This window comes from Lepeophtheirus salmonis, chromosome 10, assembly GCF_016086655.4.
Source record: "Lepeophtheirus salmonis chromosome 10, UVic_Lsal_1.4, whole genome shotgun sequence".
Classification (NCBI taxonomy): Eukaryota; Metazoa; Arthropoda; class Copepoda; order Siphonostomatoida; family Caligidae; genus Lepeophtheirus; species Lepeophtheirus salmonis.
Genome location: NC_052140.2, coordinates 20,880,798 through 20,897,438, shown reverse-complemented (window position 1 = coordinate 20,897,438; position 16,641 = coordinate 20,880,798). Strand labels below are relative to the sequence as shown.

Below are 16,641 nucleotides of genomic sequence, written 5' to 3'. Positions count from 1 at the left end.
ATCCTTGGAAATGTAACATTTCATTTATTTTTTAACCTATGTAAATAAAATTAAACAACAATCCTATTTTTAGTCTTTAGGCATTAAAGGGGTAAATTTATGGAATTTAAGTCCTTATAAACTTGCGATTTGAAACCGAATCGTCCTCATTTTCCTGAATATTAACGAAACAAGTGGGATTGTTGTTATACAACTTGGTTGTTTAGTCCCCCAAACACAACACTGAAGTCAAATGAAAACACACTATAGACTGCCTGAGTGTTGTTGGTTTGTAAATAGGACCAGTTGTATTTCATATACATGTAGCTGCCTCACAACCTTTTGTTGAACAAAGGAGCTGCAAAAAAGGAGAGATCTTTCTCTGAAGGTTTTCTTCCACCTTGTTTCGCCTTTATTAATTAGAATGTTTATTTAAAGAAGAGAGATAGAAATCTCTTTTTGTCTTCATTGTATGTATAGAAAATACTCACAACTACAATGTATAATACCAATAAGAAAATGACGAATGCTTGTAAACTGCTTTACATACATAGGTGCTGGTTCACCAGCTCTGTCAAAATATATATATTTAAAAAACAATATTACAAGGTGAATAGGAAGAAATAAAGAAAGAGCCTGAAGTGATAGTTGCGATGATGATCGCAGACAATGAATACTTGGAACGAAACACACCACATGAGGTTAAAGAGCCCCTTAAAATCCATTTTTGAGAACAAGTACCCTCATAAAATGAGGTCAAATCACTTACATTGCAAATAAACAAGGATTTGAACCATATTTGCATGTGTGAATTACAAGAGTTGCCATAGAAAAATGGCTTTAAATTCTCCATATGGGAAGAATTTCATAGTGGTGTGTGTTTGTTGTGTTTCAAGTTCTTCAATGATGAGCGCACGTTTTTTTTCTTGCTATTTTTTTTTCTTCTTGTAGTAGTACTAGACGTAGTAGTATTAGTTACTTTTGAAAAAATCGCACACAAAATATGACGTCAGTTTTTTAAGACATTATATTTATACATTTTTCGTATGAGTAAAGGAGTTGCCCTCTACTGCTGCTTATAAATTAATATGTTGATGATATAACTAGCTAACTACATAGGGAGATGATCATTTCAAGAATTATTTACTACCTGAAGAAACCCAATAGCAACACGCAGGGCAATCCCCCTCTGCTCATTGACATGAATATCTGCTTAAAGAAAACAGACTCTATATTGTAGTTATATATATATATATATATTGTTTAAAGAATGAATAAAGAGATTGGAAGCACCCTTTAATTTAAGTATTGCCCTATGAGCTCTTCCAAATAGCAGTCAAAAAGGAGGGGGAATCTTTAGTGAATCTCTCCTTTCTTGTGTTTTACTATTATACACCCAAGGAACTCATCTTTATAATTTATTCTGTTTCTTTTCCTCGACTGTATCATCCCCCAAGAAACTTTATTATATTTTTATATAATTATTTATTCCCATCAGTTCTTCTTAAAAAGAAAATCGAGTGGTGCCGCCCATTTTTTCGTGTGTGTGAAACAGAGGGGGGTTCGCTCGTCTATCTTTTGGCTCGTCTTTTTCCCTTAGCCTACAACAAATACATACTTCTCTTTAAGGAAAAAAATAATAAAAACACAAGCATTATGAGTCATAGACTTGTTTGGAATGATTATTTTGGTATCACCGCCATATGGTTCTGAAAATTGCGTAGGTGGAAGGGGACAAAAATAAAAACAGGAAGGGCGAGGACCAAGGGCAAGATTACATCATTGTTGCTCAACTTGCTCCAGCCCTCAACTACATACAAGTGAACTAAAAAGTAATGAATTACCTTCATCCAGAAGTCGCTCAAGATGATTGAAGACGTTGGGGAAAGCAGCCAACTGCTTTTTATCCTTGAGTAATTGCGCTAAATAGTCCGCTATACTTTGAGTATTTCCATTCATTTTGGGGCAGTGATCACCCATTTCGGGGCTTTGGGACGCCACAATGAATAGAATTTTGGGGGACGAAGTCTCAAAAATTATGACTGAAAGAAGGTTCTTGGAAGAACCTAGAGGAAGAGGAAGGAGTCCTGTTCGCTTAAGAAAGGACCTCGATCCCAAAACAAGGACTGGAATAAATGCTGGGCTACGCTGCTATTTTGGTTTCCGTGTTCTTTTGGAGGAGGAGTTGTCAAACGACTCTCTTGTCTTCCTAATATTCGTCACTGCCGCTCAAATTATGCACACCAAGAGTTGTAGTCGTTACGGCAGAAGAATCCTCAGTTGTTGGAAGCTGAATCAAGGAGTGTAGCAAAGAAGAGGTCTATTCGAGTATCAAGTAGTAGTGATAGTGGAGTAGAGGTCAAATTCAATTATTAGGATTTTCAGTGATTTAGAGATGGAAGAATGTTGACTCTGAAGCAGCACCTGAAACACCGCACATTGACTTACCAACTAACTCATTCCACTTGTTTTCTTTTCTAATCATTTCTTTCTTTTTCCCTTTTTTTTTTTTTATTCTTCTTTTTCAACATTTCAGATTTACTCTACGCAGATCACATATTCTTCCCAGCTAGCAGGAGGAGCAGCTCCTGCTCGGTGAGCAAGCGGGTGAAGGAGGAAAGGGAGTAGTGAGTGAGAAGAAGCTAACCAAGCAGCACATGTCTTCTTCCTCTCTTTCATACCTCTACAATACGCGCCCGGTCCTACGTTCGCGCGCGTTCTCTCTCTTTCTATTCCATTCTTACTACGGGATGAAGTTTGGCTGCCTTTTTTGCCCCATTTCATTAATAATATTTATTTTAACTTCTTCTATGTTTATAATAATTTTTACTATACATTCCTTTAATAAAATATTTAGAAAGAAACACAGAAAAGAGGGAAGCACGCACGTAATATCTATTTTCACGATGCATATTCTTAATTTTTCTTACTCTTATAAGAAGAAGAAGAAGATGCCCCCACATGGAACGTTCCAGTTAGTAGTACACTTTTCTTCCCCCCTCCCTACTTTTCTACCATCTGATTACCTCATCTTTCTTATTTACAGCGAATAACCCACTTAAAGGGACATATTATTAATGTATGATTAAAAAAGTATAAGGAAACCCATTCATGAGTCATGACTCATGACGACGAATCATCACCATGTCATAAAATACAAACAAAATAAAAAAATGAGCTCATCCCTTTTTGATTGAAGAGGAAGGTCAATAGATGCGAATCCATAAATATATACATAAACAATATACTATGCTTCCTATTGGCTATTATGCATCATTCATATTGTTATTTAAAAATAATAATAGAAATGGAAACTCGGGAATAGAGAGGATGAATGGCCGTGTACATTTTTAACATGCAACAGATGAGTGTCAAAAAGTATTTTTTAAGCCTTTGAATGAGGAGTGAGAATATTTCTTATAAAGTAGAGTTTCCTTAGCTTTGAAAAAACTAAGTGTTGTATTTAGTCAAAATTTTGGAATGTGACGTAGAAAATTTATATTTTAGAGTAGGGGTGAATCCCAAGCAAATGACAGCCTCGGCTTCCCTATGAGCTGATTGAATAATAATAATAACAAAAGGAAGAAGAAGAAGATAATATTTTGGGGAATGAGAAATTAAATGAAGAAGAGAAGAAAAATATGCTGATAAACAGAGACAGAAGGAGAGAGGTAGAGAAAGAGAGAGACAGCTCAGGTAGGACTCAAAGTAATATGGAACGTTATCTTTTTTTAGCGTGCGCTTATTTTGACTCAAGTGCAAAATAATTTTATCACATTCAGTAATTCATTTCAGTAAATTAAAGCTCTAACAGCTCATATCTGATTCATTTCAAAGAATAATTAAATTAATATTTGATCAAAGTTTAAGCATAAAACAATAATCATTTCAATGATTTTAAATATGTTCTATATACTTGTAATTTAACTCAATTTTTATAATGAAACACGTATATATTATATACTAAAAATAAAATGAAGCTAATTCACAATTCAATAACACTTGTGGAAACAAAAATTGTAGTCGAATCATTTTTTGAAAAAGTCTTTTTTTTTTTTTTTTTTTGATTTGCATGAAGTTGGCGTTTCGCTTCAGAAACTAAAGTTTTTAACATAGATATTGAAATATTTCGAGACATTTTGATTTTTTTTTAAAAAAGGCTGAGTAGGTGGTTATAACTGTGAATAATGGTTTTGAATCCATGTGAGTTTTATGGCAATGGATTTGCTCCTGCTTATTTGCAGAAATTGGCTTGGATATATAATTATGTAATAGTGCATTTAGTACATAATATATGTGTTTCATTATGAAATTGGATTAAATTGAGAATATATCCTTCATATTTTATGTAGTTGAAATGATAATTGTGTATGGTTCAAGTTTGGTAAATAACGAAATTAAATTAAATTTTGTTTTGGTTCGGATGAGATTGTAAGGTCTACAATTTGAAGGATTTACTTTTACTACTGAGAGCTTTCTCTTGCACTCCCGTCAAGCACATATAAAGAGCGCGTTCCAACTTGATTACAGTGTTCCCTGGGTAGCGACTCCGTGATACAAAATAGAGGAAAGAAAAAGAGAGAGAGAGAAGGAATAATTTAAAAACAAGAACCCAAAGGCCAAGTAACAACGGTAAATGCGATGTCGGGAGGTGTGGATCAACGCCGGATTGAACTCCGTGACATCAATGAAATGATCACCTGCAAAATCTGTCAAGGCTACCTGATCGACGCAACGACCGTGACTGAATGTCTCCACACGTTCTGCAAATCCTGCATTGTGAAGCATTTGGAGGACTCCAACACTTGCCCAGAGTGTGAAGACACAATCCATCAATCCCATCCCTTGGACTACATCGCTTTTGATCGCACAATGCAAGACCTCGTCTATAAAATAGTTCCGAATCTCGAGAAAGACGAATATGATCGAGAGCGGAACTTTTATGGGGAGCGAGGTCTTCCCTGTCCCAAGGATCAGCAGCAGGACGATAAAAAGGAGGATGAAGAATCCTCCCAAGATACAGCCGGAGAAGACGATAAAAATCAGGACTATCACAGATTTGACGAGCAAGTCTCTCTTTTACTCGAGTGCGTCACTCCACACTTTCGACCCCTTAAGAAGAAATACGTGCGATGTTCGAGTTTAGCTACTGTGACACACCTCAAGAAATTTGTCGCCACGAAACTCCTGCAGTCCGTTGATAAGTACAAAGACTTGGATATCACTTGTGATGATGAACCTCTGTATAAGGATCACACGCTCAAATTTGTGTACGTGACGCGATGGAGAACTAAGGAGCCCCCTATGAGACTTTTATTTGCACCCAAGAAGGAAGTGAAAGAAATTTAGGGGCCTTCCTCCGTAATCTGCATACATTCTGAATCAACTAAGATCTTTATCATTATATCCGTAATTATTGCAAAGACCCCTCAATGTTCCTTGTACAGATGTTTTGTTAGTATTATTTAAATGTTATGTCTCTCGTTATAACTATGTAGTAGAATTGATTCTTTTTATTCATTCTTAGCTTATATAATTTAATTAAAGCGTTTTCAAGGCTAAAATCTGAATAAATATAAAGATTGGCATGAAGGAAAGTCTGAATTTGGTATTGTGGTTTTCTTTTTTCAGTCATGGCATGACAATCTTGGGGCTAATTCACTTGATTCAACGCCATTAATGTTCTATCCTCACCTCCTCCAATCACTCTTTACCCATACAATTCTTCTCAATTTTGTTATCCACAACTGAAACAATACTCTCATCATCTAACTGTCTGTGACATGTGAAGAGGAGTCAACATTAGCTTAAGAGAAGCGTCTTTTAAATTGGCTCCGCGTAGATTTGCATTGTGAAGATCACTACCGGATAAGTCACATAACTGAAAGAAGGTTGAGGGATTTTACTTTTAAGTTTAAGAGATTTATTGCCTTACCTCCAGATTGGCGCCTGCCAATGTAGCTCCACGAAGATCGCAGTTCTTTAAATTGGCATTTTTGAGCGTAGCCACGCGAAGATTAATTCCAGCCATGTTACTGTTTTCAAAGTCCGTGTTTTTAAGATTAGCACCTGGAAATCAATAATGAATCAAATAAAAAGGCTTCGAACTCAACAAACCTTCCATATTTGCCGCTGTCCCTTCAGGATCCTCAAATTTTCCTCCTCTAATGCTAGCTCCCTCCAGATCCGCACATGCCATTTTTACAGCTACAAGTTGAGCATTATCCATTGTGGCATTTGACAAGTTTGCTCTTTCTAGATTGCAACGAGATAGATTCGTACCCGTCATTTGACAGTTTGATAAGTTGGCGTGTCTTAAGAAAGAAAGAAGATAAATCAAGTTTTCAAGGTTGATAAGTGCATTCATTAGATTAATATCTCTAGGATCCCTTACTTAAAGTTAATATTGCTGAGATCAAGCTTTGACAGATCGGCACCGGAGATATTCACTCCTTGGAATCTTAATTTTTCAATGTTACTCGTAGAAATAATAGCATCTATGACTTCTCTCCTCGACAGAGGAGCAGTATCCCTACATAAACTCTCCTCGACTCGACTCTCTAACTCAGATATGATCTCCTTGACACCAAAATATTTAGCCTCCTCATACACACCCAAAGGGTTAACTCCATGATCAAGAACTAGGGATCCCGATCGTAGATAGTGAAGAAGAGCTTCAAAGTAACGAGGAGTTCTGTCCAAAAGATACGCATTGTTCTTATCCCTAAGACTCGGAGCTTAAAATAATGAAAGTTCGCGTTATAATTAACACCCTATTTATCTTAATTATAATTTATAATAATAGAAGAAGAAACCTAATGAATTATTTTGCTCAGCAAACATTCGAGCCAAGACACTCTCAGGAGATGTTTTTGTCAAAGAGCTCCGAGTTGTGGTCATGAGAGTTCCTCCCACATTTAGAGTGATCCATTCTTCATATAGTCGATCCCCCTCACACTCAATGACCAATTGATCACCATCTCGTATGAAGGCAATGTCTATAACTTCAGCTAGATCCTCAGTTCGGAGACGAAGAATGGGAGGGAGCTCCGAAAAGATGTCCTTTTGTAGTCGAGACAAAAGACTTTCCATTGACTCATCATGAGGAATTGTAAATGCTTTACCCAGAGAACATCGCAGTTTATGAGACACTTTGATTCGGCGTCTAGGAGGAGTATAACCAGCGGTAGTAGTGTTCATTCCTGATGAGTACTGACGAAGTTATAAATTACTTATTTTTAGTATATTCAATTGTTGTCACAGCGCTCCTCCTCCTTCCTTCAGAGCTACAGTCCTTGTTGTTTATGAATGAAAATGATGTTAGATGTGCGTGTGTAGACTACAGTTGTACAACTCCTTTTCTGATCATTCATAATAATTACTAAACTAAGAGCTCTCCTGGATATTATATCCAGAACTGTATAAAATATGTTCCAGAAAGGGGGAACAAGTTTTCATAGTTGGAGTCTGAACATGATTTTGTATTTTCTAAAGCTCTTATCATTTAATTCTTGTGATTGGAACACTTAAGTATAAAGAAAAAACTAGTACGTGTGCTCATTGAAGACGGAAAGGGACACTGAGGGTTTGCTCGGGAGTTATAAGAAGAGGTGTATAAAATATGTCCTAGAAAGCGGGAGCAGTTTTTAAATTAGGAAATCTGAACCGGCTTTTTTATTTTCCAAAGCTTCTATCATTCTTATTTCCTTCTTGAGAAGGGGACATCTAAGTATAAAGTAATAACTGGTGTCCTTCATCATGAAAGAGTGAGAGTAACAATGAGGGTTATTTTGGGAGTTAAAAGTGTACGTCCTTGTTGGACTCTCAGTAGAATTGATGATCGACGTCGGATATATAGCATTGCTATATAAGAAGTGGGATTTATGCTTAATTCCTTCCACTCACGGCTGCTCGCAGCCCATCTAATAAAATATCATGACAGCTAAGCTGCTCTCCTCCCAACACGTCGTTACCCTTATTTGATCTAATAACCTCTTTTCCAAAAAGGGACAGAAAAAGGGCCCAAAATGTATTTAGCCAATTCTTCACAGCTATTCACTTTTTATTCCTTAATTGTTCGCAATTTTTCTCAGCTTAGCATGAACTAATTCGAATTCAACCAATCATCTTTCAGAACACAGATTAGGACATACTTTATAGACCCCTTTTGATATCTTTGTTAGTTATTACAATGTTCACAGATGAAATAAATATGATAATGGAGGAGAGAGCAATTTTAAGTATTTGAAACCTATAAATGTGGGGGTTTTTCCTACGCTGCTACCATTATTCTTGAAGGGAGGATATATACGTAAAGAAGGGATATGTGTAAAGAAAAAACTAAGTTTGCTAATTAGAAAATGAAAAGCGGGTGATTCGTGCACTTCTTTCTTTTACCCTTATTTAATAAGTCGTATAACAGAAGAATTCTCGCCAATCTTTGGAGTAAATTGTTTTAAAAATACATAATAAAATATATATGAATTTAAATATAATTAGAATATTTTCCTTTCACAAATGCTATTGTAAATGTAGAATGTTCTGGTCTTTATAGTTGTAATTCATTTTCTCTCCCCATAATGATATAACAGGCAGCTGATATTAACCATGGTCTTAATTAAGTAATAACATATGTCTTTAGCCCTCTTTCTTCTCACGCTCTTACACAAATCCCATATCTACAGATGAGTATTTAGTGCGTTTAAGACGAAAAGTAATATTGTTGATTTGTTTCAGAGTAATAAGTTTAAGTGATTGTTGGACTCGGAGTATAATTGAGGATCGATATCGGTGTAATTCTGCCCTATATCATTGCTAAATACGGAGTGGGATTTGTGGATATTTCTTTCGTCACATAGCTGCTTGCAACTTATTTAATGAAACGTCATGACAGCTTAGTTTTCTTCTCGCTAACACTTTTTTTTTCAAATTGTCAGTATCACAGCGTAAAATTATTGGTTTTTTTTAAGTTTTTTTGGCATACCTGCAGACCATATTATTTTCATCTACAACAATTGTCTAGAAAATATGTATGCATCATGCGTAAATGGATGTCCTAGAAAGCGGTTGCAGGTTTTTCTATTTTGCAATGTGAATAGGCTTTTTTATTTTCACAAGCTGTGATCGTTATTAATTCATTCTTGAAGACAGAACATCTAAATATAAAGTAATTACTTGTGCGGGTGCTCATGAAAGACGGAGTAGAGGTGGATCAGACTTGGGTTACGATGTATCGGGTTACAGAAAGGCTCACGACCCAAAATATGAGAATCTATAAATTAAAAATAATCCCATATATACTCAATCTATAATATTGGAGTTTGGTTGATTAGACATTTAAGGCGTTTAACGGTGGTTGGGATGACATCAATCATAAAAAAATCTAAAAATGATATTTGTTCGTGTCACGCTTAAAAATAATCAATAACGTCAGCTTCTACTTATTTTTCATAAGGTGTTACATGGAAGATGTCGTTAGGGATTAGTTGTGAAGGAAGGTTTGGGCCATGAACTTGGCAAAAGGAGGTTCGGGTAGTAGTCTTTTGTGCTTGGGCTTAGACCGAATTCACTTCTAATACGGAAAGTAAAAATGAGGGTTTTTTATGCGGGTTATATAAGTGTAAGTCCTGGTTTCACTCGGAGTAGAATTGAGGATCGACGTCGGAGTATTTCCAGCCTATATGCTATAGGGAGTCAGATTTGGGCTTATTTCCTTCCTCTAATGGCTGCTTGCACCTGATTTAATCAAAATTCTTCTCATTGTCAGGATTACCAAATTATTTTTTTGATTTCTTTTATTTATACATAGGGGTGAGCCATATTTTATGCATAACTGACAATTATTGTCTGCACAATATGAATGCATTATGAGAAGGAAACTCAGTTCCATTTTTTGAATAAAATAAAAAACGTGTGTATTTTTAATTATGCAATTATTTACTCATAATAGTAAAGTTTGTTCATTGATTGCAATCTTTTTTGAGTGCCTTTAACTGCATAGAAGCATAATAAAAGACAAAAAGAATTTTTGCAAATACTTTTTCATTATTTATTGTGTTGAGATTATGTTGAGATCAACTTCATGCCAATGAAACAATTTTTATTGCTCGTAAAATACTGTACAAAGTCCTTTTGAACAGTGGGTACCAATAGGGACTCTCCAGAAGATTGCACAAATAGTTCAATACATTCGATTGAGCGTTTATATTGACGTCATCATTTGTATCACATTTGAAGAAGACGCATTTCTATGAAACTCCATCAAATGGCTTTAAGAATAGGGAAAAACATAACAATTCTATTAAATACTACCTGATACCAATGATAAACAGTGATATTTGAATATAATCGAAGTAATATTTAATTAAGATCCCTAAAATGGCTATATTTGTACATTTGTTTTTTTATCGATTAGGGACGATAAAGTTAGAATAATTAAAGAAAAATGTCATGTATTAACCATCGTAAAAGTTAATTTATTATCTAAAATATGGAAATAAGGCTTTTAATAACGATGTAATAACATATTTTAACGCATATTAAGGTCAGAAATATATATAATAAAACCAGGGCATGGCCGGATATTTTAGAGTAGAGATAGAGAGTAAGGTTTAAGTCCTATTTGTTGGTTTCATTTTGGCATCAAATGGTTAAATATTTTCCTCAATATCAACGAAAATAATGTTTTTATGGTTATATAGCAACCGACATTAACCATTACATCGCGGGAAAACGCTCTATACAGCATATTTTGAAGAAAGTATGAAGTCAAAAAGGAGGTGGCTATGCCAGCCTTAGACCTCTGCAGTTCCATTAAGCCCTGTGTTTGATTGGAAAAAACAAGTTGAATAGAAAGTTTCCATAAAAAAGATCCTTTGGAAAACTTATTTTTGAAAAAAATGTAATGCCCTGGATTTTATTTATTTTTGAAGGAGATCGGCTCACGCTAACCCTAGCCTTGGCCTATGTTATCATTCCTATTCCTACACAAATTTAAATTTATGAAAAACATTCCTTCTTGATGTTGTTATTTAAACAAATATATTTTCGAGCTGCCTTTCTTAATAATTTTTTTACTTTTATTTTGTCATCACTATCATATTTAGTAATAAACCCTTTATTATGGCCTTTTTAAATTAATTATTTCCATATTTTTATTAAATACTCTTTTTTCTAGGAAATAATATTCATATAAACATTTTAAATAGTTACAAGTTCTTTCTAGTGCGGCTACTTGCTCAAATAAGCAATTAATATTATTCAGAGTATCCACAATTCAGTGACGCTGGAAAAACAGGGGCCAAGAGCCATTGGTACCCCACTTTTTGGAAATTTATATCAATAACGTCCTATAAAATTATCGACTTGGTTAAGTTAATGCTAAATTACAATTTTTTATTTTATTTAATAAGAGGTAATCCCTTCAAATTAAGTATGTTACTTACAAAAATGTAAAAAATTGTCAAATAAGCTCCAAATCATTCTAGTCACGGTCCTTCCTCCCAAAGAAACCCCCTGCATACACCCCTCATAACGTCGAAATTATATAATTTTCCCGCCCACTTTCAAATGCATTCCCCCTGTGCTGCCACAATTGCCCAACCCTGTTCTGATCTCCTACACCTAATATAAATGTCAAATTTGGTATTTATAAAAAACATTTTATCAAGATCATCAAAAAAGCTCCCACCCCCTCGCCCCAAGAAAAATCTTACTCACGGCCCTGCTCCCAAAGTAAGTCCTACATGCGCCCCTGATGACATTACCATTATATAATGGTCCTCCATCTACTTGTAAATACATTCCGTCGCCAATGTCAAATTTGCCCCGTCTCCTATACCTATTTTTTTATATCGAATTTGGCATTTATATACAAAAATATTCTATCAAGATCGTCAAAAAAGCCTCTCCTCCAAAGACAAATTCTAGTTTACTGTCCAAATGACATCACCATTATATAATTTGTATCCCCTTCTCTCCCTTGCAAATGAATTCCGGGCCGTTACTACATTTGGCCAACCCTTTCCCCGTCTCATACACCTATGTTGGAATAGCTGTGATCATCCCTGGGTTGTGGGGGAGATATTCTGTCTGTTTTTCTAAAGGAAGGTAATCGAGAAATGTCTTTTCTAAAAAAAAAAAAATAATCCAAAAATTGATTTTTTTTAAAATCCTGAATCAAAATAAATTTCTCCAACCATCAGGCCCCCCCAATGAAACAAAGTTTTGTCATCACTGCTACAGTGAATAACTCTTGCTGAGTGAAATGCTACTATTATTAAAAATGCACAGAGATATGATGGGTTGGCATGGAGTGTATTTTTATGCAAATATGACTCGGGCCTCAGTCATTCATGATGCACATTATTTTTTTCGATCGTAAATTATGTATTTTTCTTTGAAGGAGAGCTCCATAAGTTATTATAACATAACATAGCTAAGAGACGTGTGTTGTACATAACTATTAGTGTTGAGATTAGGTCCAATACCCAATTTTGTTTCTGTTGGATTTTACTGATTTTATAAGGCTCATTTTTGTAGCTCTGAGGATTTGTTATGAAGTTATAATTATAAGTCCATGTTAGACTCAGAGTAGAATTTAGGATGGCACATCGGAGATATTCTAGCAAATGTCCTTGTAATATTAGGCCTATTAAAAAAAAACAATTTTTTGAGTTTTGTTAGGTTTCCCTATTTTTCCCCATGCTTTGACATGTGAGAACAAAGAAAATCATTTTGGGGGCTCTGAATACACCCTAGACCCTCACACTTTTTGCTTAAAGCTTAGAAAATTGTCGTTTTTTTCGAAAAATAGTACTTCTTCATACATTTAAATAATTGGTAGCTCCATAAAATCCTGCTTAACTAACTGATAACTTTTTTTATATAATATTATATCACTGTCTTAGTACAAAAAATAATTTTTATTGGTACATTTTTTAAACTTTACTTTATGAGAAAAAAACTTTTACTTCATAAGGATATCTTAACATGAAAATCCGTACAGTCCGGAAGATTTATCCGGACAAATCAATTTGTTTGTTAATATTTACTTTAATAATACAGTGTTTGAAACCTTAAAATCCATGATTTCTTCTTTTTTGTAGATTTAAGAGCCCGCAATCAAAATGTATGATATTTTGAGCTTTCAACAAATTAGCTAATATCTCGCGAAAAAAAGAAAAGTACTTACCGTAATTTTTTCACAAGAAAACATTAATAGATTGAAACTTATATCGTCTCGTCTTTAAAAAGTTTAAATATATACAAACCTGTGCTGCCAACTATTTTTCCAATAATTGATGAAGAAGTACTACTATTTTTCGGGGAAAAAACGACAATTTTCAAAACATGGAAACTTATTCGAGCAATTGCAATCAATTAGGTCGAGATCTATAACCTCCTAATCCAATAATATGTAGATAGCTACATCGCTTTTCAAAGTTATTTCCTTATTATTAAAAGGATGTGATAATTGAATTAAAATCCCCCCCTGTAGCTGTCTCCGATTTCGAGATAAATAAAGAAAGTCTAACGAGCGAGCTAACTTATAGAATGTACCGAAAATTGGTCGTATCACGTCCCTGTTATTGGTCATTGCAATACGTACCACGGTTAATAGAAGCACAAGGTTAGAGCATCATGCAATTGGCCTTGCTAGAATCTTCAATTTGATGGATATTACTGGGTGGAACAGACAGATTTTGACAAAACAAGCAATCAAACATTTTCTACGACGTCACTATTAAAAAGCGTGGTGGAAGTCAAATATCAGTCTTACACTCGTTAGACTATAACCTTGTATTTCTATTAACCTTGATACGTACCAAATTTTAAAGCGCCTCTGTAAGGCATCATTTTCACTAATATCATAGCCTACTATTTGACTTAGTTTTGTAAAATCTCAAGTTTAAAACACGTGAATATCATTCCTGATTTAAGCATAATCAAAGTATAATTTATACTTATTAAAATTATTGAAAATGGATATAGGATCACGTCACTGGTAGATATCTACGAGGATGTCATTTTTATAAGGTCGTTGTATGGAACGGCGTTTGCGTCCGATTCGTACATGTCCTTACAATTTAAGACCGGACTGGACGTCAAAGCTTTAGAACCGATACATCCCTATTAAAAACAGTTCGATAGAGTCCATTGTTTATTGGATTCTCCTCTAAAAAACTATGAGAATATATGGTACCTTATGTCAAGTACATAGTGGGAAAAATCCATTTACAAAAATATTTTGAATATTCATAAGCTCAAAATTTGATTCATTAAAATTCTTCGTGTTCTTTGAATTGCTTAAAAAAAAAATTATAAAAAATAGGCGACCATTTAGCATAGTGTGTTGGGAGAATTTAGATTAGCATTGAATGCATATACATGATATCTTATCAATTATAGTCACGTGTTTATTAGACATTGGGTGATATGTCTGATCGAAATCGGAAAAACGATATATGGGGCAAAATATATCATAGTTTTTTGTTTTTTTTTAATTTCGATATTTACTCCGATATTTATTTAACAAATGGAAGGAATGGAAGAATAGGGACTATGTATTTAAAATCCGGCACTATTTTTCTCCAGATACAAAGTATAGATACAAATATATCGCAGCAAAACTCAATAGGATTTTAAACCATAATTTGGACTGAAAACATGATGAAATGTGATAAATCCAAAATCAAATGAAAGTTTGTATTAACCGAAAATGATTCCACAGATAAATTTGAATTTATGAAAGAAATATGAGTTTCTCATAGTCTTTAAAATGTGAGATCCTGTCTGGTTGTGATTGGATAGAGAGTGCCCTAATGGCTATTTTTGTAACATTTCGTGGACCAGACATACTGCATTTTTTTTTCTTGTGTGCCTCTTATTGGAATGTGGGCTATATTGGGCTGCTTGGGCTACTTCATCCCTCCATCCTATACAAGGACTGTTGAGTAGAATGCAAAAAAAGAGTGAACGGCTATATACTTTTGGACCCTTTTTGACGAGTTCATACGTTAAAAATGCATATTTAATGCACATAAACGAACTCCTCTCTCTCTCTCTCTATCAGAAAATGAATATTATTGTATTGACCATTAGTATTGCTTAGGAGGTGCAATGCCCGCTTTCATTATTTGTGTGTGGAACGGTAGGAGCAGGCTTAGCCCAAAAATTATCAACAACGTAATATATAGTGTTGAAACTCGGTACAGCACATATTTTTATTTTTTTTCGATTCGGTCTTAAGTGATATTTTCTAGACGGATTTGGTCTGATTTTCGGTCCAGACCGGTGTCTCAGACCGTAGACTGATTTTTTCGCTCTAATCTTTATGGACCAATTTTTTTTCTAGATGAAGTGTCCTTCATTTTTTTCAAAAAAATCTCAAAAGTATATGATAAGCTCTAGAATAAATTCTGTATACATATCGGAGACGGCAGGATCAAAATTAATTCGAACTATCTCTGTTTAACCTTCGAATAACCGATATTTTTTGGGACCAAACTAGACCGTTTTTTCCTTTGGCCCGTTCTAGACCGAAATTTTCCTTTGGACCGTTCTAGACCGAGTTTTTATATGAGACCGGACAAGACCGAACTTGTTTGTTAGACCGAATTAATTTGGTCCAACAAAAATAAATAACGGTCTCAAAACCGAAACCCAACACTAGAAATATACTTACTTATATGAATATGGTTATTTTTTAAATATACCGGGTTGTCCAAAAGTCTTAAGCCTTTACGTTTTGACTCCTAATATTTTGGAGACAAAGTATCCTATCTGCTATTTGATTGGTTGTAATACAATTCTTCTCTTCTCCTATAAAACGAATGTGATTAAAGCTATTTTATTAGTGGGGATGTGTTGTGTCTGACGAGGTGTTGTGACATAAATTAAATGACCTCGAAAAACCAGAAGGACAAAATTAAATGAAGCGAAGGATATTGTATTTATGCTTTTGCATACCATGTTTACGGTCCACTTCTTCTCGTAACTCAAGAAAGTTACGGGATGACACTTATCCTCGAAGAGGTTCAATAATTTGCGGCTCCTGGTCAACCGGACTTCCTTCATCTACGATGTCAATGGTTTCGTACTTTGGATATAATATATATATACTATATACACATATTAAAGGATCATAATAATAATAAGAAGAAGATCCATAGGATCACTTGTACATTCACAACAAGATACACCATCTAAGAAAAGCAAAAAAATTTGATTACGTAAATCCCCGCACCAAACATTTCGGATTTTGAGACTTTCAATCAGTCTTAGTTCTGTAAAACAAAACATCAATAATATTCAAGGGACTAGAAATATTGATGACACGCCAAGAAATGCACGCCCAAGGTCCACTAGCAATCCGGATAACGTCCGGAAAGTTAAAACAATCCCCTACAAACACCCCAATGATATATTGTGTGCAGCATTTCAATCACGTCTAAAGGAAGAAGTTGATAAACGAAGCGGATATTATATCGAATAAGCTATGAAATATAGACTAAAGTTTAATATATCGTTGGAAATATATACTTTTAGTGTTTTGCTCTACAATTAATCTATCACTAAATTAAGAAACATTAAAGAGGTTTAAAAGCTTCAGAAGCTTATTGTTAATTTATGCAAAATCTTCTCATTTTAAGGCTCCTATTT

General features: G+C 34.5%; 3 protein-coding genes across 5 annotated transcripts in view; 1 reads left to right on the top strand and 2 right to left on the bottom strand.

Moving 5' to 3' along the window:
* The window catches only part of how (protein held out wings), a 47,267-nt gene extending 44,355 nt beyond the window's left edge, over nucleotides 1–2,912 (bottom strand). For 2 of the 3 annotated variants that reach the window (XM_040720444.2, XM_040720447.2), the window contains exon 1: nucleotides 1,824–2,812. In XM_040720444.2, coding sequence (XP_040576378.1) covers nucleotides 1,824–1,959 — 136 coding nt within the window. In that variant the 5' untranslated portion in view covers nucleotides 1,960–2,812. Of the gene's footprint in view, nucleotides 1–1,823 lie in introns of all 3 variants that reach the window. The other variant, XM_040720445.2, reaches the window with a different exon arrangement.
* Nucleotides 2,913–4,531: 1,619 nt separating this feature from the next.
* On the top strand, nucleotides 4,532–5,576 carry l(3)73Ah (lethal (3) 73Ah). Its single transcript, XM_040720340.2, has one exon. It carries the CDS (start codon nucleotides 4,621–4,623, stop codon nucleotides 5,326–5,328), a length of 708 nt encoding a protein of 235 aa, XP_040576274.1. The 5' UTR covers nucleotides 4,532–4,620; the 3' UTR covers nucleotides 5,329–5,576.
* On the bottom strand, nucleotides 5,467–7,560 carry LOC121125204 (uncharacterized). The gene is made up of 5 exons (XM_040720339.2): nucleotides 6,795–7,560; nucleotides 6,374–6,716; nucleotides 6,097–6,293; nucleotides 5,915–6,048; nucleotides 5,467–5,860 (listed from the first exon to the last, which is right to left on the bottom strand). Exons 1-5 carry the CDS (start codon nucleotides 7,177–7,179, stop codon nucleotides 5,744–5,746), a joined length of 1,176 nt encoding a protein of 391 aa, XP_040576273.1. The 5' UTR covers nucleotides 7,180–7,560; the 3' UTR covers nucleotides 5,467–5,743.
* Between the last annotated feature and the right edge of the window lie 9,081 nt (nucleotides 7,561–16,641).